This window comes from Erythrolamprus reginae, chromosome 3 (assembly GCF_031021105.1).
Source record: "Erythrolamprus reginae isolate rEryReg1 chromosome 3, rEryReg1.hap1, whole genome shotgun sequence".
NCBI lineage: Eukaryota > Metazoa > Chordata > Lepidosauria > Squamata > Dipsadidae > Erythrolamprus > Erythrolamprus reginae.
In genome coordinates this window covers 204,712,044-204,738,291 of record NC_091952.1, presented here as the reverse complement: position 1 = coordinate 204,738,291, position 26,248 = coordinate 204,712,044, and the positions used below count along the sequence as shown (strand labels likewise).

Sequence of the window (26,248 nt, the reverse complement as noted above, 5' to 3'; positions counted from 1 at the left end):
TTTCTTATAATCTAGAAATTGTGTGATGTCTTTTTCTGTAGTGCAAACCCATGTCTACATCAATCAGTGGTTAAGAATAGGTTAACCACTTAGTACGTCATGATTATGACAGCCATTACATATAGTTCCTATTAATTAATAAAGAGGTTTAAGACTATATTTCAAATTAATCTTAAGATTCTGCGGTAGATTAATAGGTGGGACCCTTTTGTACTATTACATTTTCTTTATGTAGGTATATTTTTCATAGTTCCGTATTACTTTTCAAAAATACATTTTTTTAAAAAAAAAGAAAGTTGTGTAATGTTACAGTTTTGTCCTATTCCCCCCCCACCCCAAAATCTGCATGAAACGTTCTTATTTCTGTTCTGAATAAATTTCAGTGTAAGAAATGTTAATGCATATTGGGAAATATCCAGGATTTCATGTTTTATTACTTGTTTGTTTTGGTACTAGTGTTAATGATACCTAAATGTACTGATATTTAAAAAAAAACTAATATAGTGATACCTTGTCTTATGAACTTAATTGGTTCCGGGAGGAGGTTCGTAAGGTTTAAAGTTCGTAAGATGAAACAATGTTTCCCATAGGAAACAATGGAAACTGATTAATGCGTGCAAGCCAAAAAAAAATTGCAAAAACGGCGCTCTGCTGGGTGTCACCGCCGCCCGTCGGCAAAAGTTAGGGTTCGGGTTCGGAAGAACGCCGAGAAGCGCCGCCGCCTGTCTGTCACCTTTTGAAACAGCCGGGGGGCTTCTCGGCGTTCTGAACACCGGAAGTTCGGCAAAAGTTCGGGTTTGGGAGAACGCCGAGAAGCACTGCCGCCTGGCTGTGACCTTCCCAGAAGAGCTGTGGAGCTGTCGGCCGGTCGGGAGGCTCAAACGGAGGTGGGGAATCCCAATAGGGAATTCCAGGGGCGGAGCTTTGATGTCACAGAGACGTCCTTCCTGGCCGGCCGAAACATAGACTTCAGGAAGGACGTCTCCGTGATGTCAAAGCTCCGCCCCTGGAATTCCCTACTGGGATTCCCCACCTCCATTTGAGCCTCCCGACCGGCCGACAGCTCCACGGCTCTTCTGGGAAGGTGACAGCCGGGCAGCGGCGCTTCTCGGCGTTCTCCCGCACCCGAACGCCAAACCCGAACTTTTGCCGAACTTCCGGGTTTGGCGTTCGCGGCCGTGGGTTCGTAAGGCGAAAAAAGAGGCAAAAAATTCTGAACCCTGGATTCGTATCTCGAAAAGTTTGTATGACAAGGGGTTCGTATCACAAGGTACTACTGTATTAGGTTTGTTTGATGTCATTCATTTTCTCTGGAAGCTCAAAAGAAATGATTTTTCTAAAGAAATGCTTTGTTTCCTATTAAACAGGTAAATTATGATATAGTAAATAACAATGTTACAAATATATTTATTTATTTATTTATTAGATTTGTATGCCGCCCCTCCCTGTAGACTCTAAATATTTACAGCATATTTACATTTTTTAAAAAATAATTATTTAGAAATATTAGCCTTAGAGCAGGTGTGTCAAACTAACCTCACAGCATCATCATGCAAGGTATTTGGACTTTCTCCCCTTTCTTAAACATGCAGCCCATGGGTCGGAAGTTTGACCATCCAACATTAGAGTTTTCAGCAATAATTTGAAGAATTTTAGAATAATTTTAACTTCCTTGGCTTAAACTTACTATGAGAGAATTATTCCTTGGCTCTGCCATCCATGATCCTGTTCTATTTTGTGATAGGCTTACAACTGGATTAACACATTGTACCTGCAACAGAATTTTACTGCCAACAAGGAAGGTTTTGTCTATTTTCCTGTTTGCTCCATTATACAGTACTGTGTACCATTCAAAGACTGCATTTGAGGGTTATGGAATCTTCCAAATCTCTTTTCCTCTCCTGCATTTGAATTACTTCCATCCAACCATTAGGATCTTCAAAATCCTAGGATTTTGTTGTAATTAGAATGAGTCTAATTTCCTGTTGCCATTGTTGCTTCCTTTGCCTGATACTTTGAACAGGTTTGTATGGTTTCAATAATTTTTGACCATATTTTAGACCAAAAAGTCTATGGTAGCTACAGTGACAGAATAAGACAGCTGTGCAGTGATGTCACAACAGTTTTGCATATTGTATATCCTGGCATTGAACTTTATATGGAAATCAAGGGGCCAATATTTCCTCCCATCCCTGATAGGTCCCTGTGAAGGATTATCAGCTTTATATCTGGAACAGTGAAAATAAAGTTTGCTATAATAGCAGAAGCAAAACTTTGTAAATTAAAGTAGTTCAAAAAGAAGGCTAACCATTCTTAAAAATTATCTTTTATGGAAAGCAAAGAACCCATATTCCATTTGCTTCAGAAATCTTCTGGGCACCTTGTAACAATAAATACAAGAAATTCAATGGAACTATTTTCATTAAATGAAGATGGCTGCTTGATGACTTGCATTGCTTATTCTTGTCATATTTCTGCTTATTTCTTGTCATTATTCTTCATTTAGAAAACTGATGAGTTCCATTTGTATGCTTTCTGCTTCCTCCTGTTAAAGGATATGTTTAAAAAATCTATAGGTTATCTAAAGAATTATGATAGTTTATGGTAGTTAGAGACTTCTTATAGTTAACATGATTCATGTAGCCAGTGTTCCCTCTAATTTTTTTGGGGGGTGGGCGGAAAAGTATCGTGTCTGAGCAGCAGTCCCTTCGGGACTGGGTGGCACAGAAATAATTAATAAACAAACAAATAAAAAACCCACCCTGTTTTGCCTCAGAGAATTTCAAAATAAAATACTGTACTGTGTGTCTATAACAGTGAGCTCATAATAGGGCAACTCTATCAATATCAAAATGCCACTTAAATAGTTGAGCTAGTTTCAAACTAGATTTTGATTTTCTTTCTCTCTTCCTTACTCCCATTCTTTTTCTTTCTCTTTTCCTTCCTCTCTTTTTTCTATCTGTTTCTCTCTCTTCCTCTCTCTCTCCTTCCCTCTCACTCTTTCCCTCTCGGCTTCTGGGCAGGTTTGGAAAACTCTGAGTTGATGATAATTTTTAAGTAAGCAATTGCTCACTGCTCAGCTTAGAGGGAACTATGCATGTAGCTGAGAACATTGTCCTTTTTGTCAGTGGATAAATATTTTTATTTTACTGATATGTATGAATAGAAAATGATTTTATTCCACTTAAAATTGGAATGAATTAGATTAATATTTTATTATCATTCTAGGAATTAAAGGTGGCTCAGGTTTTCTCTTGTTTTATCCGTACAACAATCCTATAAACTTTGTCAGTTACAAAAAATTTGATTGGACAAAATCACTCTAGTTACTGGAAAATGAAAATGCCATCTAATACCAGGTTTGCACCTCCCCCCCCATAGAAACTATTACTTTTCTCTGTTAATTATTGTAAACTGCTGAAGATGCCAATATAAGAAGACAAACAGGCCATGAATGAAATAAGAAAATACTGGCAAATACTCGATTTACAGTGTTCCCTCGATTTCCGCGGGGGATGCGTTTCGAGACCGCCCGCGAAAGTCGAATTTCCGCAAAGTAGAGATGCGGAAGTAAATACACCATTTTTGGTTATGGACAGTATCACAAGCCTTCCCTTAACACTTTAAGCCCCTAAATTACCATTTCCCTTTCCCTTAACAACCATTTAGTCACCATTATTACTGGTATTCACCATTGAATAATGATCCTGATATTTATAAACATAATTATTTATTAACAATAATTATTATTTTTGTTATTTATTTGCAAAAATTATTAGTTTGGTGATGACGTATGACGTTATCGGATGGAAAAAACGTGATATAGGAAAAAAACGTGAAGTATTTTTTAATTAATATTTTTTTAAAAACCGTGGTATAGGCTATTCGCGAAGTTCGAACCCGCGAAAATCGAGGGAACACTGTACATATTATTAGCACAATGATTGGCAGCACATACCATCCAGATAGTTGGGTCTGACAAAGGCAAGTTTTTAAAATCACCAATATGCATCAGGTTGCAAATCACATTTGAATCGGACTGAGTTTCTTATGTGTTAGATACTCCTTGTTTTTATACCACAAAGATCTACTAATGCATCTTCCTCAGACAGAATTAGAAATTAAGTATGATCCTTTGTCATTTTTTATCCCATATTCAGAATAAAGGAACAAAATGTGTCAGAAAGCAAAATTTTTTACTGATAGTTCAGTAATGGAAAAAATATAATGCAAGTAGTAGCTAACATGCAATTCAGGTAGACCTTGCTTCATGATCTTTCTAATCCCAAGAAATTGGGATTAGAATTTTCATCACTAAGCAATTCAGTCATAAAACTCAACATTAGGTGACCTTTCCATACAGCAATGGAAATTCCATTGTTAAGTGAGTACATCATGTGAGTGCAACTTCTGACTTCCTGCCAGCTTCCCCATTAACTTTGCAAAGAAGGCCAGGAATCTTCACCACATAACCATGGGACACTGCGACGGTCAGAAATCAAAGTTGGTTGTCAACCAAGTTGTTGAATGAAAGTAGTTGTTAAATGAGGACTTGCAATAGTATTCATCTGAAATCAATGTCTTAGAAGAAAATACAAATGTTTGAGGGTTGTTATAATGAACTGTATTATTATTATTATTATTATTATTATTATTATTATTATTATTATTATTATTATTTAGATTTGTATGCCGCCCCTCTCCGTAGACTCGGAACTGTGCAATTTATATTAGAATTTGAAATAAATTATCAAAAATATTTTGTGATCTGTTTCAACGCTAGATACAGCTGTCTTCTATCTTGCTACAGTTAGGGGACAATTGCATATAGTTTGTAGAATTCAAAATATGTGGACAGTCAAATGTGCATAAATTATATATGAGTGAATAAATTGCATGTTTTAATTAAACAACTATGTTAATATTTTGAATAATGTCATTTTTCTATGTCAGGCGAAAAACTTTGAATTTCAGATCAGTTCTTGCAATTGCATACCAGACCATTCAGTTTCAGGAAGGCATTGTTCCATCACTGTTTTTATTTTATTTTATATCTAATACTGTAAGGGGCTGTGCATGCTTGATTATGGTTCTGAAGAAATGCCTTGCAGCTGGAATGTGCACAGCACTCTCTGCTATTCTTAAACGAGCCCCACTTTTTTTCTGGATTCCACATGAAATTGAAAAAAGGTGCAGCTGCTTTAGAGCTTCACAAGCTTTGGTAAATCATCTGCTTAAAACAGCTGCATGTTGAAACCTAAAATAAGGGCTTCTGTGTGGCATGGTGTAGCTGAGTTTCCAGTCACAGGAGAAGTTAGGTGAAATTCATTTCAAAGCAAAACAAACACAGTAGTATGTAATAGACAAATAAGTAGTGTTGCATAAATTTGGCCTTGTTCATCTGAGTTTGATAAAGTTGTATACAGAGTTCCCTCGATTTTCGCGGGGGATGCGTTCTGAGACTGGCCGCGAAAGTCGAATTTCCGCAAAGTAGAGATGCGGAAGTAAATACACTATTTTTGGCTATGAACAGTATCACAAGCTTTCCCTTAGCACTTTAAACACCTAAATTGCAATTTCGCATTCCCTTAGCAACCATTTAGATTATTACTCACCCTGTTTATTTATTAAAGTTTATTAAAAAAAAATATTTATTAAAGGCAAACAAAAGTTTGGCAATGACATATGACGTCATCGGGCAGGAAAAACCGTGGTATAGGGAAAAAAACCAGGAAGTATTTTTTAATTAATATTTTTGAAAAACCGTGGTATAGACTTTTCGCGAAGTTTGAACCCGCGAAAATCGAGGGAACACTGTATATGTTACAACAGAGATGGCACTTGCCATTTTGATTAAAGTATTGGATGCTTTGGACCAGGGGTGAAATTCAGAAGGTTCTGACAGGTTCTGGAAATTTTGAGTATTTCAGAGAACCGGCAAAAACCACCTCTGGCTGGCCCTAGAGTTGAGTGGGAATGGAGATTTTGCAGTATCCTTCCCCTACCATACCCACCAGGCCACACCCACAGAACTGGTAGGGAAATTTTTTGAATTTTATCCCTGTTTTGGACATAATTACAACATATTCCCAATTTTTCTTACGATATGTTAACTGTGGTAGGATTCTAACATTTAATTGTACAGTTTAATGTAGGCAAAGTTTTGAAAACCAACTAATAAATTGGTGTTTTCAACAGAGGCCTGATTCCAGATACAGCAGAAATAAATAAGTTTTATTTCTGACTCTTCTTTTAATATAGTAAGATAAGGGGTTTTGGGGTTTTTTTTGCTGTCCTTGCTTTCATTGATTATGATGGAAGAAAAAAGTTCCAAACATCTCTTAGCTGATTTAATCTTAAGAGCCCCTCAGTAGAGAATGGAAACATTTTTGTTTTGGTGAACCAAATTTATTTTGACTTTTAGGATAGGATAGAATAGAATATAATTCTTTATTGGCCAAGTATGATTGGACACACAAGGAATTTGTCTTGGTGCATATGATCTCAGTGTACATAAAAGAAAAAGATACATTTGTCAAGAATCATGTGGTACAACACTTAATGATTGTCATAGGGGGTCAAATAAACAATGAAGAAATAATATTAATACAAATCTTAGGATACAAGCAACAAGTTACAGTCATACAGTCCTAAGTGGGAGGAAAAGGATGATAGGAATGATGAGAAAAAGTTAGTAGAAATAGAAGTGCAGACTTAGTAAAAAGTTTGACAGTGTGGAGGGAATTATTGTTTAGTAGAGTGATGGTGTTTGGGGGAAAAACTGTTCTTATCTTAGTGTGCAGTGCTCTGCAGCGACGTTTTGAGGGTAGGAGTTGAAACAGTTTGTGTCCAGGATGCAAAGGGTCAGTAAATATTTTCACCGCCCTCTTTTTGACTTGTGCAGTATACAGGTCCTGAATGGAAGGCAGGTTGGCAGCAATTGGGGGTTGTTGTTGTTTTTACAGTTCTGATTATCCTCGTGTAGGTCTTGTTGGGTTGCAGAACCAAACCCTACATTTATAGAGATGCATATGACAGACTCAATGATTCCTCTGTAGAACGGTATCAGCAGCACCTTGGGCAGATGATGATAATGATGATGATGATGATGATGATAATAATATTTGTATGCCGCCCCTCTCCGAGGACTCGGAGCGGCTCACAACAGAATATAATGTCACAAATCCAGTATATTAAAAAGAAAGGAAGTTTGAGTTTCCTGAGTTGGCGCAGAAAGAACATTCTTTGTCTATGGAATATGCTAAAACCAATGGATTTGACAGTCTTGAGTGATTATATTTTACCAGATCATCTTACAGACAATTTGAGCATGACAGATATTGATAATTAGTTAGCTCTATCCACAAATCTGTTTGTTAAGATAGAAGAATAAGTGGATTTATTAAAGAGCTATCATTGAAATTTCTTTCTTTAGAAATGTCTTAAAACTTCTAAATACTGTACATATACTAAAAATAATACAGATTCAATCTACAGATTTTCTGCCTAACATAAAACTAACACCCAAGATCTTCAGTGTTGAAAATGGATATTTTCCTAAATTTTGTTTTTAATTTCTTGATTAATAAGAACTTAAATAGGTCTTCTTATGGGCAGTCAGTGAAAGTTTTCTTAGGATTTTATGAAATTTAAAAGATTAATGAGAATGTTTTTATAATACCCGTCAAAACTTTATATTATGAGATTGGTTTTCAAAACAAAACTCATGCAGGGAAATATTTCTGCCCATAGGTCAATTTAAAAAAACCCAACAAATTAAACATTGCAATTTCTTCTAGGGTTTTTTTTTATAATTTGAAAATATTATATGGTTTTAAAGGGGTACTATAGATTTTCCTTCTGTACCTTTAACAATAAACTTAAAAGGTTTGTGGAGTTGGGTTTTCCAGTCAATGTATTTTTCTGACAGAAGAGATAAAATAAAAGGCATTAGATAAATTAGTTTTATTCTGCCAACCAACCAGATGTGGGTTCTACTTACCTTTCCCACCAGTTCGCATCACGACAGAAGCGAACGTTTTGCTTTCATGCATGTGGAAGTAAATTAGCTTCAGTTCATGCTCAGTAGTTAAGTACAAGTTCAAGTTAAAAAGCAGCTGAGATACTAATCAGTTGGGCTTTGGAAGAATCAATAAAGGTCTGTTGGGCTTTGGAAGAATCAATAAATGGGGCGGAAGGGTGGGCCCACTTCCAAGCACATAGGGAACAGATTCTGCATGTGCAGAAGGAAAAAACCAGATTCTTTTTTTAAAAAGATGGCGGCTCTCACGGACCGGCATTGACTGGTCCAGTTCCATGACATTACCAGCAGGTTGATACCGTTCGGGCAAACCAAGAGGAAGCCACCTCTGCAATCAAACAACCAACCAGATAAAAAAGAACAGTGAGGATGGATATTGCAGCTCAGCACAATTTATATTCTACCCATTAGAAAAAACAGAACCCTTTTGAATGTCAACTTTCTATGAAGTTGTCAGTCATTGTTTGAAAAGTATTAAGGTATTATGGCTTAAACATAAAGCAGTTATAAATAATAAAATAATGCATATTCATGTAGGAAAAACAGGATGGGGCTGAAAAAGATGTATTATTTACCTGGATTTTCCACAGCATTACACTTTAAGCATTCCCAATCTGAGGTGTTTATTTAGAATTTTTAGCACTTTTATGTGTATTTTCATGAAATATATGTCATGGTTTGGCCAGTCCCAGAATAGCTATATAGTTGGAAGCAAATTAAGTCCTGGATTGCAGCCCACTATCATTTTATTTTCTATAGAAGAATCTCAGATAGATGAGGAACTGAAAGACATTTTTAGAAATAAAGGTTATGCTTTTGCAGTGAGTACTTCGTAGCATTCCAGCTTCCTGTTCATTTTATTTTAATTAAAAATATCTAAAAATAGGTGAGGCAGGGAGGGAAATAAGCACCGCGGATTGTATTTGATTGTATTATCTGCCTGAGATGATACTGGAGATTCAGCTTCTTTTAATGATGTCAACAATTTTATACATGTATCTTTAGTTTATTAATCAGGCATTAATCAGGCATCCGAGTCTTCGGAGAGGGGCGGCATACAAATCTAAACAATTAAATAAATTAATTAATAAAATAAATTAATAAGATAAGAATTAAAAAGGTGGTTATTGGCCCTACGGCTGTTACAGAACTGAAATTTAGGTTGTAGAATACTTTGGATTTATTTCCAAAAATGTAGCATTTGTCTGTATTGCAATTCTGTGTGCACAAAAATTTGTATAGATTAAACAATAAAGTTCAATAATATGCGCATGATAATCCCTACCATAGGGGTTCTCAGGCCTCCTGCAGTTTCTCAGTTACATTAATTTACATAAGCAAACAGCATATACATAGGCAGCTTAGCCTTCCATGTGTTTAGGAGTATGTCTATTCCTGTTTCCAGTGCTCATGTAAAGTTCCCTTTTGTGAGAATGACGTGAAAAGGGATAATATGCAGTTTGAAAAGGCATCTTGGAAAAAAAAAGTTTTTTTATTCAAATTGTTTTGGCTAAGGAGTGAATTGGTATTTTGAATCTATAACTTTATGAGAGTAAATCTAAAGTTTCCATTAACCATACTAACCATAGTTTTAAATCTGAACTACATACAGTTCTGTTTCTGTGGGATTTTATTTTATAAATAAATTGAGTGTAGGCCACGTTCCTGCCCAGATTGCCCACTTTCATTTTAAAGAAATTAAATGATACATCATACTCCACGTGCTAATAACTAATTATAGTTAAATGTTCATTAGGTCAGTTAACTAACATGACAAAAAAATGGAACTACTTGACTTTTTGGCATCATAATATTTGAACATGTTCAAATCAATCAAAACTTGACATATTTTTTAAAATTCTGTTATTTGATATGTATTTTAAACTACCTTTTTCAAACAGAAATTTAAGGAAATTGGTTATAACCTAGAAATGGCAGACCTCTCAGACTTTCAAAGAGGGCAAATTGTTGGTGCTCGAATGGCAGGCGCTAGTGTAACAGAAAGTGCCCGAATGTTTGGCGTTTCAAGAGGTAATATCTCAAAAGTAATGGCTGCTTTTGAAAGTGAAGGGAAAACGTCCTCAGCCAAGCACAGGTCTGGTCGAAAGTCAAAGTTGTCTGAGAGAGACCGTCGGACTCTAAAGCATAATGTTAGAGTGGATCGCAAGACCACAGCTCCTAAAATCACTGCAGAGCTCAATAGACACGTACAAAACAGTTTGTTCGAAGGGAACTTCACAAATCTGGATTCCACGGAAGAGCTGCAATTAGAAAACCTCTGCTCTCAAAGAAAAATGTTTCAAAGCGTTTAGAGTGGTGTATAAACCACCAGAAATGGTCTCTCGAGCAGTGACTGTTCTGGTTTCTGGTAGAACTTTAGCTATTAAAAATAACTTATTAAATGCAGTATAGTGGTACCTCAAGATACGAACCCCTGGTCTTACGAACAACTCGTGATACGAACCCGGGGTTCAGAAAAATTTTGCCTCTTCTTACGAACTTTCTTCGAGTTACGAACCGGCGTTCGGAGACTGCTGGGAAGCCGCGCGGCTGTTTTAAAAGGTGACAGCCGGCCTCGGGGGCTTCCCAGCACCCCCCCCGAACCCTGAACTTTTGTCGAACTTCCGGGTTCGGGGGGGGGGTGCTGGGAAGCCCCCCAGGCCGGCTGTCACCTTTTAAAACAGCCGCGCGGCTTCCCAGCAGTCGCCGAACGCAGAAGTTCGGGTTTGGCGTTCGGCTTCTGGAAGCTGCTGGGAAGCCGCGCGGCTGTTTTAAAAGGTGACAGCCGGCCTGGGGGGCTTCCCAGCAACCTCCCGAATCCCGAACTTTTGCCGAACTTCCAAGTTCGGGGTTCGGGAGGTTGCTGGGAAGCCCCCCAGGCCGGCTGTCACCTTTTAAAACAGCCGCGCGGCTTCCCAGCAGTCGCCAAACGCCTTTTTTTGCGGGGGGTTTTTTTGGTTGCACGGATTAATTGACTTTACATTGTTTCCTATGGGAAATAATGTTTCGTCTTACGAACCTTTCGTCTTACGAACCTCCTCCTTGCACCAATTAAGTTCGTATCATGAGGTATTACTGTATTTCATAAACTCCATTTTTATTCTCTTCACTTCCGTATTCAAAATGCAGTTCAAACTAGTACATTCCTTTTCTCCCGTTATCTCTCTTAATTACATTCCACAACATTCCTTCCAGCCTCCTCCGTTTACCAAGATTTATGTACTCACAGCATGATTCAAAAACAGCGGGAATGACTGTAAAATAACACAGAATGAACTTGCTCGCTCCGGAGCTGAACTGAAACACATTTCATTTTAGCACTACAACATTGAAACTCCACCCTTCTTCCCCACTGGCCCCCTAACGTACCAAATACATCACTCCAGTATTTAACCCATTCCTCCCCTTAATATCTTTTTCCTAACACCTGTTCCTTGCGTTTTTGAACCCTTCTGAATTGAGGATTGACCCAGCGAATGTCTGTTTCTTCCTCACTAGATTCTGGACTCATAGCAACATCCTGTGGCTGGCCTCCCACCTGTTCTAATACCTGTAACCTAGGGCCTACCACTAATTCATAAACACTATCTGTATCAGAGTCCTCAAGCTCTTCAACAGTGGCAAAATGTGATTTTCTCTGACGAATCATCGTTTACAATTTTTCTGACCTTTGGACGTGTTTATGTTTGGAGACAGCCAAAAGAATCATTTCATCCAGACTGCCTTCTCCCAACCGTCAAACATGGTGGGGGTTCAGTGATGATCTGGGGTGCTATTTCTTGGAAATCTGCCGGTCAATTATTTTCCTTCAAGGAAGAATTAACAGCCATCACTTTTTAGAAATTTTGGCAGACCAAATTCATCCTATGGTTCAAGAACTGTTTCCAGAGGGAGATGCCATCTTTTAAGATGATAATGCACCAATCCATAGAACAAGAATTGTTAAAGAATGGCACGAGGAACATTTTAGTGAAGTTCAACATCTCATCTGGCCACCACAATCACCAGACCTCAATATTATTGAGCAGTTATGGTCGATTTTGGAGATTCAAGTAAAGTCGATTACCACCACCATCATCTCTGAAAGAACTGGAGGGTGCTTTAACTGAAGAATGGGCTAAAATTCCTTTAGAAACAATTCACAATTTGTATGAATCTATGCCTCGGAGAATTGAGGCTGTATTTATTTATTTATTTATTCAATTTTTATGGCGCCCTTCTCCTTAGACTCAGGGCGGCTTACAACATGTTAGCAATAGCACTTTTTAAACAGAGCTAGGCTATTGCCCCCACAATCCGGGTCCTCATTTTACCCACCTCGGAAGGATGGAAGGCTGAGTCAACCTTGAGCCAGTGATGTGATTTGAACCGCTGACCTTCAGATCTACAAGTCAGCTTCAGTGGCCTGCACTCCGGCTCAATTTGCCGCAAAAGGTGGACCAACAACATATTAAAATATATTTTGATGATTTTTCAAGGTGTTTCCATTTTTTTTGTCCACCCCCGTAGGTCAAAATATAATACAGTGATCCCCCGCTCGTTGCGAGGGTTCCGTTCCAGGACCCCCGCAACGAGCGGGTTTTCGCGAAGTAGCGCTGCGGAAGTAAAAACACCATCTGCGCATGTGCAGATGGTGTTTTTAACTTCCGCAGCGCTAGCGAGGAGCCGAAGATTGGGGGGCGGGGCGGCTGTTTTAAAACGTTGCCGCCGACATGGGGGCCTCGCTAGCACCCCCCGAACCTCCAACCCGGGTTTGGGGGGGGTGCTAGCAAGCCCCCCATGTCGGCGGGGATGTTTTAAAACACCCGCGCGGCTTTCCAATGAGTCCCGAAGACAAACGCGGAAGTTTGACGTTTGTCTTCGGGACTCATTGGAAAGCTCCGATCGTTTTAAAACAGTTGCGCCATTCTCCGCTGACTCCTGGTGAACTTCCCCGCTTTAGGAGTCAGCGGAGAATGGCGCGCCTGCTTGGCTTCGCTCGCCGCTGCAGCCAACGCGCGCTACGATCTTCCGGGCCAGCCAGGCTCAGTGACGGAAGGCAGCCGCTTGGCCCGGGATGCTGGGCCGAGAGGAGCCGGGCTTGATCCGCTGAGCCTGGCTGGCCCGGAAGATCGTAGCGCACGTTGGCTGTAGCGGCGAGCGAAGCCAAGCCGGCAGCAATGTCGCCGCCGCTGCAGCCAACGCGCGCTACGATCTTCCGGGCCAGCCAGGCTCAGCGGATCAAGCCCAGCTCCTCTCGGCCCAGCATCCCGGGCCAAGCGGCTGCCTTCCGTCACTGAGCCTGGCTCGCCCGGAAGATCGTAGCGCATGTTGGCTGCGCTGGTGAGGGAAGCCAAGCCGGCAGCAACGTCGCCGCCGCTGCAGCCAATGCGCGCTACGATCTTCCGGGCGAGCCAGGCTCAGTCACGGAAGGCAGCTGCTTGGCCCGGGATGCTGGGCCGAAAGGAGCCGGGCTTGAAGATCGCAGCGCGCGTTGGCTGCGGTGGCGAGGGCTTGCGATGGAGGGTGGAGGAAGCGGCCATGGGAGGGCGAGCTGCCTCAGGGAGGAGGATCGGGCGGGACCAGGTGGGGGCTGGAATTTCTCCGCTGGGAAGAAGCGGCCAGGGCGAAGGGCGGGCGAGTGTCGAAGGGCGGGCGAGCGGGTGCTGGGGAGGGCTTCTCGCCATCCCGCCAGCAAGAGGGGGAGCGAACGGCGTGGGCGGGCGAAGGGCGGGCGAGCGGCAGCGAGGAGTTTGCGTGGGCGGTGGGGAAACTCCTCGCTGATGCCAGCAAGAGGGGGAAGACCCAGGGAAGCCGCCCAGCAGCTGATCTGCCGGGCGCCATCTACGCATGCGTGCCCATAGAAAAAAAGGGCACGCATGCGTAGATGGTGTTTTGACTTCCGGGTTGAAAAATCGCAAATTACCCTGTTCGCAATGGTCGGGGACGCAATAACCGGGGGATCACTGTACTTTATATTTGTGGAATTTTATGAATATTTCACACTAGTTCTTCAACAATTTTTCATTTTAAGCATGATTTTTAAGTTCTTTACCAGTTTTAACACCAGTTAGAAATTTAGAAAATTTGTAATTAAAATAATTGTATTTATTTGTAGCTTTGACAGCCATGATATATCTATCATAGTAATGAGACATGGCAGTAATGTTATCAGTTGATCTAACAAAGTTGACTTTGTGTGAAGGAATGGTTGATTCCTATAAATGCTTTCTGGGTTTAATAAACACTCCAGTTTTTGATAGTACCTTATATAACAATATTATAGTCAGAATGCCAATTAGAATGTTGAAACCCAATAGCCACAGACATCAAAAAAAGCAAAATAGTGATTGTAGCAATGCAGTTGTAGATCCTTTTCATTATACACATGTATCATGTTGGTATATGTATGAAAGGTTTCATTGCATTGCCTCAACCTCCAACTTGCCTTTTATGACTTCCTTGAAGAAATATCAATTTTTAGAACTAAAAAATAATAATTCATTGCCACTTGACTATGGAGTATTGGGTACACTAAGATATTTTCCATTATGTTATTCAGAACAACTGATGCTTTTCTATCATTTTTACCAGTTTGAGTAGAGTTGTAGTATGGCGTAAATTTTAGAATTATTTATTTATTTATTTATTATTTAGATTTGTATGCCGCCCCTCTCCGAAGACTCGGGGCGGCTCACAACAAGATAGAACAAATCGTACTGTATATAGACTTCTATTTTATTTTCATTAGCTGTTTCATTAGTTATACAGTGATACCTCATCTTATGAATGCCTCCTCATATGAACTTTTTGAGATACGAACCTGGTGTTTAAAATTTGTTTGCCTCTTCTTAAGAACCATTTTCACCTTACGAACTCGAGCCCAGGTGCGTGGGCTCTCTTACTGCCGCAGCGATTCCCCTGCCTTGTGACTGTCACCGCTGGGATTTCCCATTTGCTTGCCGCCCTGCTGGGATTCCCTGCCTCCTTTTGCTTCCACCTGCAGTCCTGAGGTGGGGAACATCGGAGCTGCCCCATTTCCCTGCCCTTTCCTCCCTAGCCCTCCACTTCCTCCACAACCGCCCCATCCCGCTGCCAAAAATCCCCCTAACCTACCGCTTCCTTTGCCCCATCTCGCTGCTAAAATCACCCCTCCAAAAGCTTCCAACACCGCTCCAAATTGCTCCCAAACCTATCCCTCCAAAATCTTTCTACACCGCCCCAAATTGCAGACAAAATCACTCCCCCAAAGGCTTCCTACACCGCTCCAAATTGCTCCCAAAATCACCCCTCCAAAAGCTTACTACACTGCCCCAAATCATCTCCAAAATCGTTCCCCCAAAAGCTTCCTACACCTCCCCAAATCGCCTCCAAAGTTGCTTCTCCAAAAGCTTCCTACACTGCTCCAAATTGCTCCCAAAATCACTCCTCCAAAGGCTCCCTATGCCACCCCAAATTGCCTCCAAAATCGCTCCTGCAAAAGCTTCTTACGCCACCCCAAATAACTTCCAAAGTCTTTCAAAATCACCTCTCCTTTCAAAATGCTTCGTTTCTCCTTGCTGCCTTTCTTCACTCCATTTGCCTTCGTTAGGACCTCGGTTTACGATGGCATAGGAAGTGGGTGGAGGAGTGATTTTAGGAGAGATTTGGGGCAACTTAGAAGCTTTTGGAGGGGTAATTTTTGGAGTGGTTTGGGGTAATGTAGGAAGGTTTTGGAGGGGTGATTTTAGGAGTGATTTGGGGCAGCGTAGGAAGGTTTTGAAGGGATGATTTTAGGAGCGATTTGGGGCGGCGTAGGAAGCTTTTGGAGAGGTGATTTTGGAGGCAATTTGGGGTGGCATAGGAAGTATCTGGAGGGGTGATTTTGGGAGAGATTTGGGGCGGCGTATGAAGCGTCTGGCGGGGTGATTTTGGGATCGATTTGGGGCAACGTAGGAAGCATCTGGAGGGGTGATTTTGGGAGCAATTTGGGGTGGCATTAGCCTTTGTGAGGACCTCCATTCCTCACTTCTCCTCGTTGCCTGTCTCCACTCAGTTAGCCTTCACTTTGTCTGCCCACCGCTTTTTTTTTTAAGCCTTAAAGTTTGGATTTTCCTAAAGGGTTTGCACACCTTATTTGCTTTTACATTGATTCCTATGGCAAACATTGTTTTATCTTACAAACTTTTCCACTTACGAACCTCGTCATGGAACGAATTAAGTTTGTAAGACGAGGTACCACTGTATCTGGTAATACCTCAGCAGCAAAATTTTTGATTGATTTTGCAAGGCTCTCTTATAGCATTACAGTAATACCTCATGATACGAACTTAATTGGTGCAAGGAGGAGGTTCGTCAGACGAAAGGTTCGTAAGACAAAACATTGTTTCCCATAGGAAACAATGTAAAGTCAATTAATCCGTGCAACCAAAAAAACCCCCGCAAAAAAACGGCTTTCGGCGAGTGCTGGGAAGCGGCGCGGCTGTTTTAAAAGGTGACAGCCGGCCTGGGGGGCTTCCCAGCTAACCCCGAACCCCGAATCCGGGTTCGGGGGGTGCTGGCAAGCCCCCCAGGCCGGCTGCGACCTTTTAAAACAGCCGCGCCGCTTCCCAGCTGTCTCCTGAAGCCGAACGCGGAAGTTCGGCTTCAGGAGACAGCTGGGAAGCGGCGCGGCTGTTTTAAAAGGTTGCAACCGGCCTGGGGGGCTTGCCAGCACACCCCGAACCCGGGTTCGGGGGGGTGCTGGGAAGCCCCCCAGGCCGGCTGCGACCTTTTAAAACATCCGCGCCGCTTCCCAGCTGTCTCCTGAAGGCGAACGCTAAAGCCGAACTTCCGCGTTCGGCTTCGGGAGACAGCTGGGAAGCGGCGCGGATGTTTTAAAAGGTCGCAGCCGGCCTGGGGAAGCCCCCCAGGCTGGCTGCGACCTTTTAAAACAGCCACGCCGCTTCCCAGCTGTCTCCTGAAGCCGAACGCTAAAGCCGAACTTCCGCGTTCGGCTTCGAGAGACAGCTGGGAAGCGGCGAGGCTGTTTTAAAAGGTGACAGCCGGGCTGGGGGGCTTCCCAGCAACCTCCCGAACCGAACCCGGAGTTCAGAAAAATTTTGCCTCTTCTTACGAACTTTGTTCGAGTTACGAACCGGCGTTCGGGAGGCTTCTGGGAAGCCCCGCCGCCCGGCTGTCACCTTTTAAAACAGCCGCGCGGCTTCCCAGCAGTCTCCGAACGCCGGTTCGTAACTCGAAAAAAGTTCGTAAGAAGAGGCAAAATTTTTCTGAACCCCGGGTTCGTATCACAAGTTGTTTGCAAGACGAGGGGTTCGTATCTTGAGGTACCACTGTATATCTGTTAGAGCAATACCACGATTTTAATAGATACCAATACCTAATATGTTTTAGTTTAAATATTGGGAAATAATTTAAACATTTCATAAAATAAAAGAGTTGTTTATCTAGTTTGTGTAAGAGTTCACTTCTATATAGGGCATATTAACATCCCCACAACATCAGCTGCTTTGTACACACCAGTGACTCACCATGAAGCAATAAAGAATAGCTAGTTTAGCTTTTCTGTGAAAGGTATAATGCTTATATTAAATTCAAGTCAACTGCTCAAAGAAGACTAAAAGAGGCTTTACTATTCTTTGAAGAAAAGGCAAAAACAAAGCAGAGCTTTACATGCAGGAAAGAATGAGATAGTTTTCTTGCATGGAATGGCAGGAAGCAGTTTTAGGATTGGCAGTCGGCCATAATTTACTGATTGAATTAAATTCTCTCATTCCTCTTGTGTTTGTGACTAAGGAATGTGATAATTGACTAATTTGAGGAAAGAGACTCTTGTTTCTGGAAAAAAAATGAAAGGTTGCAAATGAAAACATTAAAAATCTTTTATTTCATAAGTTTTTATATTTCATTGCACATTTTTTAAAGTTTATATTAGTTGTTTAATATAAATGGAGTGCTGGAGAGATTGACAGATTCCAATACATATTATAAATTGGTTTAAAATTTTGTTCATCACACAGCTCCCCTAGGAATTATCTGTTTCTGAAGAAGTTCAAAAGGTAGCAACAATCTCCATGTGTAGCTTAAAAGCTTATGGAATGTGATCTGCATTTTGGCCTGAAATATTTCCGGTGCTTCTATTTCTGGGTGGTAACCCCATTTGTTTCTTCCTTTTAAGAAATAATCTCAATACTTAGTTTTATAATACAGTGATCCCCCGGGTATCGCGATACCGATCATTGCGAACGGCTATATGGCGATTTTTCAACCCGGAAGTCAAAACACCATCTGCGCATGCGCACCCCTTTTTTCTATGGCCACGCATGCGTAGATGGCGCCGGGCAGATCAGCTGCTGGGCGGCTTCCCTGGGTCTTCCCCCTCTTGCTGGCGGGAGGGCGAGCGGCGGGCATCAGCGAGGAGTTTCCCCACCGCCCACGCAAACTCCTCGCTGCTGCCGCGCCTGCCGCTTGTCTTGTCCGCCGCCTGCCTGCCTGCTCGCCCGCCCTTTGCCCGCCCACGCCGTTCGCTCGTGCCGCTTCCCAGCTGAGTTCTGAAGCCAGAAGGCAAAGGCAAACTTCCGCGTTTGGCTTCGGGACTCAGCTGGGAAGCGGCGCGAGCGAACGGCGTGGGCGGGCGAAGGGCGGGCGAGCGGGCAGGCAGGCAGTGGACAAGCGGCGGGCGGACAAGCCAAGCGGCGGGCGCGGCAGCAGCGAGGAGTTTGCGTGGGCGGCAGGGAAACCCCAATCTTCGGCTCCTCGCTGCTGCGGCGGAAGTAAAAACACCATCTGCGCATGCGCAGATGGTGTTTTTACTTCCGCACCGCTACTTCGCGAAAAACCGATCATTGCGAGGGGTCCTGGAACGGAACCCTCGCAATAATCGGGGGACCACTGTATAGGAATCATTTGCCACTTGTGACACTTTGTGTGGTGTTGCTTTTTGCCAGGATATATACAGGAACCTAAGATGGAAACAGATGTTAATTTTCCTTTAAAAGTCCCTATATTAAGAAAAGGCTTACCTTAATGAAAGAAACATGTTTGGCTTATTAATTAAAACCAAGCTTGTGATATGTAGAAGTAAACTTCTTGATTCATTAATAAATACAGTTTTCCCATTTTAAAAAAATATTTCAATTCAGCCAAATTAATTAAGGGAAATGTAAAGCAGGTTTTTTTTCATTCTGGTAACATACCTTTTATTTAGTCTTCCTTTATTATGAAAAATATTTTATGAGCTGCAACATGCTTTCTTAATGACATACAGTACTTGATAGTCATTTAGATAGACCAACAAATTATATTTCTGTGTAGATAAAGGCTAAGTTGAAACATTATAGTAAAAATGTATTAATGTTCTTAGTGATCATCCTTTTAATTTTTAAGGCTCATGAATATAACATAATATTTGAAAAAATTCATTTTATATAAGATTTAGTTCTATTTGAAGAAATGTGATTGTTCTCTCCCATAATTCTATTTCAAACTAAATGACTGTTTTAGTTCAAGCATTCAGTGGATTAACAAATCAAGTTTGCATATTATTTAGATTTTGCTGGACAAGAGGGATTTGTTCCTTCCATTCCAGTTATCAGAAAGATTAACCCTTTGCCCCTAGAATTCTAATTGCAGCCATTTAGAAACAAAGAGGCTGTTTGTACAAGATAGTAGCAAAATCATTGGTTCATGCCAAGTTGAATGTTTCTCAGTTGAATGGATGTGCAAGTACTGTATTACATAAATTTTGTCTCGCATTTCAGGCACCTATAAAGGCAACTTGTGAAGAAGGCACATTATGCAAGACTGGATTTTCTGAAGACATTTACAATGCAGTCATATCCAAGGGAGTAAACGAAGGACAGCCTCTTCTGAATGGTATTTGTTGAACATTTCTTATTCTGTTTTATACATGCTGCTCAATTCCTCTCTGAATTCTGGAGTTGATATAATAGATGGCACTTTACAAATGGTAGATCCTAAGAATAACTTATATCTTGTATCAATGATATAACTTAGAACTTTGAAATCAGTACTTATATTAGTTTGTTCTTTGTATTTTGAGGAGTTTGCTAGAGAAGTTTATTAAAATATCTCTTGGGTAAAATGTTTTTGTTTAATAAATATTGTTCTCAAGATCTGTAAGTTTCCTGAAGTTACTTATTTATCAGAGAAGAATATATATTATGCTTCAAAGTAAGTTCCACTATTATATCAGAAACTGCAGTGTAATGTTTATTCCTTCTGCTTTGTATGCCTTTTTTTAGATATTTTGAAAACTTTTGTGAATTGTATGCTGACTGCTTCTACATATGGTGCTTAAATTCTATATTGAGTTTAAACAAATACTGCTTCCAGGGAAACACAGTGTCTTCAGTGCGTCTTTCCACTCCACACATAATTTTAAACGTTGAACATAACTTTTTTCATGTTTTGGCTGCAAAAGATTTGCAGAAGTAATGTAACATTTATTGGTGTCATTTAGTTTACGAAAGCTATAGATTCAACATTTAATTATATAAATATCCTTTTAAAAACAAAAACTTGCTTGCTCTTTTTTCCAAACATAAGCAAGGATGAGAATACAAATATGAATCTGTAGAATGATATAGACAATCATAACTTTCTCCACTTAGTAATCCTCTTTAAATTGGCATCTTATTTCTGTAATTTGGGGAACAGTATTTCAACTCAGTCATTTCTCTGTTTTTCTTTCTTTCTTAACGAATAGTCCTAAAGAAGTTAAAAGTTTGTATAATACTTTGCAATTTAAATTAGTATAACAAAGGGATTGTTCCAATATCAGTGTTGGTATACAGTGGTCCCCCGATTATCGCGAGGGTTCCGTTCCAGGACCCCTCGCGACAATCGATTCTTCGCGAAGTAGCGGTGCGGAAGTAAAAACACCATCTGCGCATGCGCAGATGGTGTTTTTACTTCCGCCGAAGCAGCGAGGAGCCAAAGATTGGGGTTTCCCCGCCGCCCACGCAAACTCCTCGCTGCTGCCGCGCCCGCCGCTTGTCTTGTCCGCCCGCCGCTTGTCCGCCGCCTGCCCGCTCGCCTGCCGCTCGCCCGCCCTTTGCCCGCCCACGCCGTTTGCTCGCGCCGCTTCCCAGCTGAGTCCTGAAGCCAGAAGGCAAAGGCGAACTTCCGCGTTTGGCTTCGGGACTCAGCTGGGAAGCGGCGCTGGGGTTTCCCCACCGCCCACGCAAACTCCTCGCTGCCGCTCGCCCGCCCTTCGCCCGCCCACGCCGTTCGCTCGCGCCGCTTCCCAGCTGAGTCCTGAAGCCAGAAGGCAAAGGCGAACTTCCGCGTTTGGCTTCGGGACTCAGCTGGGAAGCGGCGCTGGGGTCTTACTGGCCGCCCACGCAAAGGGGAAACCCCGGCTCCTCGCTGATGCCGACTGCTCGCCCTCCCGCCAGCAAGAGGGGGAAGACCCAGGGAAGCCGCCCAGCAGCTGATCTGCCTGGGGAACGCAAACTCCACCATCTACGCATGCGTGGCCATAGAAAAAAAGGGGCGCGCATGTGCAGATGGTGTTTTTACTTCCGGGTGGAAAAATCGCGATATAGCGATTAGCAATGATCGAGAGCGCGAAACTCGGGGGATCACTGTACTTGTGGTTAATGTAATTATTTCCACTTTTATTAAAAATATATTTGTTCATTCTTTGTGCTAAATAATATCCATATTTATTTACATACTCCTGTACATTTAGTTGCAATTTTAATTATCCGTACAGGTTCTTGGCATATAAAAACATATTTTATGTTTTCTAATTGTGAATGACATTGAAACTACTTTGAAGCTAATTTAAAAATTACAATGCTGATCAAGAAGATTGGTTTCAACAAGTTCCAAATTTATGTTAAAAAAAACCTAATTTGATTTATTCCATTATTTCACTACAAAATAATTATAGTTGTGTGGATCAAGAATTAAATAAATGAGAAAGATTTTTAAATGAGACTGCAAATCCAATTGATCCTTAAAATAAAAGCTGTCTTTGAGTTTAAACTATTTTGCTCACCATAATCTTCTTGCCATTATGTTTTTGATATTTTATAACAACAATTGATTCCCAAATCAATTTTAAGTTATTTAAAACCTGACTTAATAAAGCACTTTTGTGTTTAAACCAGACAAGTTTCATATTTCATATATTTTGTTTAGGACTTGAGTCATTTTTGAAAATGACAAAATATTCTGCAAAAACACAAACTATAGTAGTTTTGTTTTATTGTGTGGTTTTTATGTATAAACAAAATAAGTATAAATAAACAATATAATATTATTAAACCAGTTTTATATTTAGCTCACACAAATTCATCATATCATATTGACTTCCAATTCCTACTTTGGCGTGATCGGAAAGTGAGACCGCGACCTCCGCAGCCTGCTCCGAACACTCCATGCCTGAGGGTCCAAATTTGGGCTTAAACACCCCTGTAAAGGAGGGGTGAAGGAAAAGGGGAATACCAGGAATTTAGAGAGGAGCTGCATCTCTCCTCCCCAAACTGGTGAATCCCCAGCTGACAGTACGGAGCCGAGGCAGCAAACATGGCTGCCACAAGCCAAAGGAAAGCCAGAAGCAATATTCTGCAGGATAAAAAGCAAATTATTTGCAATTTGACATAACAAAAACTGCTCTCCTTTTTGTTAAATACTTGCAAAAATAAAGGGGGGGGAGAATAAGGAAACAAGATTAGTGGCAGATTAAGAGTGCTAAAATAGTAAAAGAAAATACTTAATTAGGTGGGAAAAAAGTGTTTTCCAGGAAAAGTGGCTTTGGAATTTATATTATTTTAAAGAGGGAAAAACCTTGTTATTTAACTGGAAGGTACCTCTTCTTTACCATAAATTGACTGTTATATTCATTGGATTGATAAACTTAAAAGGATAAATTGAGCAAAAATAACGAAGATAAATTTCTGATTTGAAGCCCAAGCTTTGGAACTTTGTTGGATATAACATGGATTGATAGGGTGCCCAGCAACCCTGGAAAATCAGGGAATTATCAGGGAAATATCAGGGAAATCGGCGGTTCAGGAAATATCACGGAATTATCAAGAAATTCTTGAAAAAAACAGAATAAATTGGGGAAAAACAAACTATTAAAATGTGTAAAAATCAGGGAAAAATCATGTAAAAAATTCGGATCGTGCTGCCTGGCAGAGTCAAGCAAAAATGAGCATAACTGTGGCAATAACTTGATTCCTCAGCTACTGATATTTCTCCATGGCTTAGCCGTTTGGTATAACGTCATCTATGACCGCGCCTTAACTAGATCGCAAGTTACAGGAAAATGTAAGTAAAATATCAGGGAATTTCAAAATGCTTTCTCCCTGAATTCTGATGTTAAAATGACACCATTTGGAAATAAAGAAATGGAAAGCACACATCAGCATATTAAGACCTTTAAAAAACAGCATATTGAAATGAAAAGAAGACTTCAAATTATAATAATTGATCATATAGATTTAAAACTGGAAAATATAATAAAAATAAATGCCATTCAAATAAAGGAGGAAAATATGAAGAATTTTGGAAGACTGAAAGCAACAGAGGAAACAAGAAATATGCAACAAGGGGATGATTGAAACACAGAGGGAGAAAAAGGTAGTAAAGCAGGAGGGAACAATATTTGATAAAAGATGAACAAAGGAAAGAAAGCTAAAACAGGAAAGTAAGTCAAGGCTAGAAAAGAGGGAATACTAGAATATTAGAAAAGAAAAAAAAGATGAAAGATAGAGATTTTAATATAAAAAAGCAAGTTAAAGGTAGAAATAAGAAAGTTAAAAGAAATATGGGGGAGGCAACAAAAAAGAATATGAAAAGAGGATTAAAACATTGGAATAGGGTAAAAGAGAAGGGATGAAATAAAAATATATATGTATAATTAGTAGCAAGATGTTTGAATGTAAGTTTGATAATAGAAAATATGAAGATTGAATTTTAAATATCTTTATGATATTTTTTCATCATATCATTACAATTAAGTACACTTGAAAATGCAGGTGTGATCCTAATCTGTAGTGAATACAAAAGTTCATTGGCTGGTTATCGATGGAAAACAAACTAAATTGTGGCTTAGTTACTAAATTGTGGCTTAGTAATTTGTTGTTACATATCAACTGTATGCGTTGGATTTTAATCGGACATAAAACATAAATCTGTAATTTCAATATGATCAGAAATAATAATAAAACGTTTTTCATACTAATTATGATATGCTGGCTTTAACTACATTTAAAATGAAATAATTCTTTGCATTCCTTGATATTCATGTTACCAAAATAAGTAGTTCTGGAATCTTCAAGGCTTTCACATGTATTCATTTTCAAGGACTATATTTATTATAAAGAAATACAATCCTGAATTCGGTATCCTACCGCCCCTTCCCTCCAAGAGTCTCCATTTCCATTTTTCCAGAAATTGGAAAAACTTTACAATTTTGAAAGTAAATGATTTGGGGAAAACACCTGACTTATTTTCAAATAAGTACCATTAGCAGTTTAGATTGATTGTGTTCTGCTTTTATTTAATGCCTAATTTTTAATAGCTTGTTCCACCTGCTTCCAGACACTTGGCGAAGTTATTCCTAAAATACATTTACAGGTTGCATGGAGTCCCACGTAGGATCATATCAGATCGGGGGGTTCAATTCACTGCCAGATTCTGAAGAGAATTTGTTGGCACCATTGGTTCCAGCCAAGGATGGAGCAGTAGAGAGAGCTAACGCTCTAGTGGAACAATACCTTAGATGTTATGTGAGTTACTAGCAGATCGATTGGGCTGAATTGTTGCTTTTCGCAGAAGTAGTTTACAACAATTCTGTACACAGTAGCACGGTACTACTCCTTTCCAGGTTACCAGTGGTTGAGATTTTGTTCCCATGCCAGAAATACCTACAGAACCTCTCTCGTCCAGCGAAGTGGATGGAGAAACTGAAGAGAGGATGGGAGGACACCAAGAAGGCGCTGGTGGTGGCAGTGCAAGCCTACAAGAAGCAAGCAGATAAACACTGATCTCCCCAACCCCCTTTTAGAATGGGAGATAAGGTTTTCCTATCTACCAAGTACATTCAGTTGAGGTTGCCTAGCAAAAAGCTAGGTCCCAAATTCCTGGGCCCTTTCCCAATTGTGAAAGTAATCAACCCAATCATGGTGCAGCTTGCGTTGCCTAGAATTCTAGGGATGATCCACCCTGTATTTCACTGCAGCCTGCTTAAGCCGGTGATCGGGTCCAACGTTAGGCCACATGCACAGCTGCCTCCTTCCCCCTGTTGTGACTCAGGGGGAATCCTACTACGAAGTGGAAAAAAATTTGGATTCCCGAATTTTTAGAGGAAATTTACAGTATCTAATTCATTGGAAGGAGTACCCGCTATCAGAGGCTACCTGGGTAAAGAGTCGGGATGTCAAGGCTGATAGCTTAGTCAGGCAGTTCCATGAGAATTACCCGAATAAGCCAAGGGTTCCCGGAGGGAGGAGGTAGAATGTTTTGGAAGTGGTACTGCCCTGATGCTTTACTCAATTGTTCCAGGAGATGGGGGTTTGGGGAAGTGGGGCGCCTGTCAGGCCACCTGACATTGTAACAGTGATAGGGATATGGGAGAAGTGAGAGAGAGAGAGAGAGAGAGAGATTGGCACCATGGCACATTCCTTGTGCAGAGTCCTAGATCGACTGAACAAGGAAAGAAGCCAGCATTCCCTTCCCCAGATTGGTACATGTGATGCACTTGTGGGTGAAGGGTTATGAAAATGAACTTTAACATAAATAATTACGGAAGTGAATTTCAGTGTTGATAATTCATGGCAAGAATCCAGACATGGCTCTGATAATAAACAGAACTTTCCGTGTTTACTCAGCAGTAGATTGGGTTTTATTTCTCAGATTCTAGCTGGTTCGCTGACACATAGTCTTAAACGTATTGGAACTTCAGTCCCCAAAAATTCTTACCAAATATGGAGACCCCAAATGTCTGAAAGGGATTACATTGCCTTTTTTTTCATTAATTATGGCATCATATTACTGTAGATATCCCATTAATATCTGATGGCTAAAAATAAAAGTATGATATATTTCTCATTTATTACTACAAACTAGCTTGAAGTAATCAGGTCAGTATGTTTCTTGATCTGAAAGTCCAAAATCTTGCATATTTTCAGTGAAAGAGGAAGGTGTACACATTAATTAATTTTAAAATTAAATAAATAAATAAATATAAATGGATAGCACTTTACTTATACA

The 26,248-nt window shown here is 40.5% G+C and overlaps 1 protein-coding gene across 1 annotated transcript in view; it reads left to right on the top strand.

Moving 5' to 3' along the window:
• Window positions 1-26,248, top strand: part of CDH2 (cadherin 2) — a 160,410-nt gene that overhangs the window by 5,364 nt on the left and 128,798 nt on the right. The window contains exon 2 of the mRNA XM_070747687.1: window positions 19,759-19,873. Within this exon, the coding sequence (XP_070603788.1) occupies window positions 19,759-19,873 (115 nt within the window). The remainder of the gene's footprint in view (window positions 1-19,758; window positions 19,874-26,248) is intronic.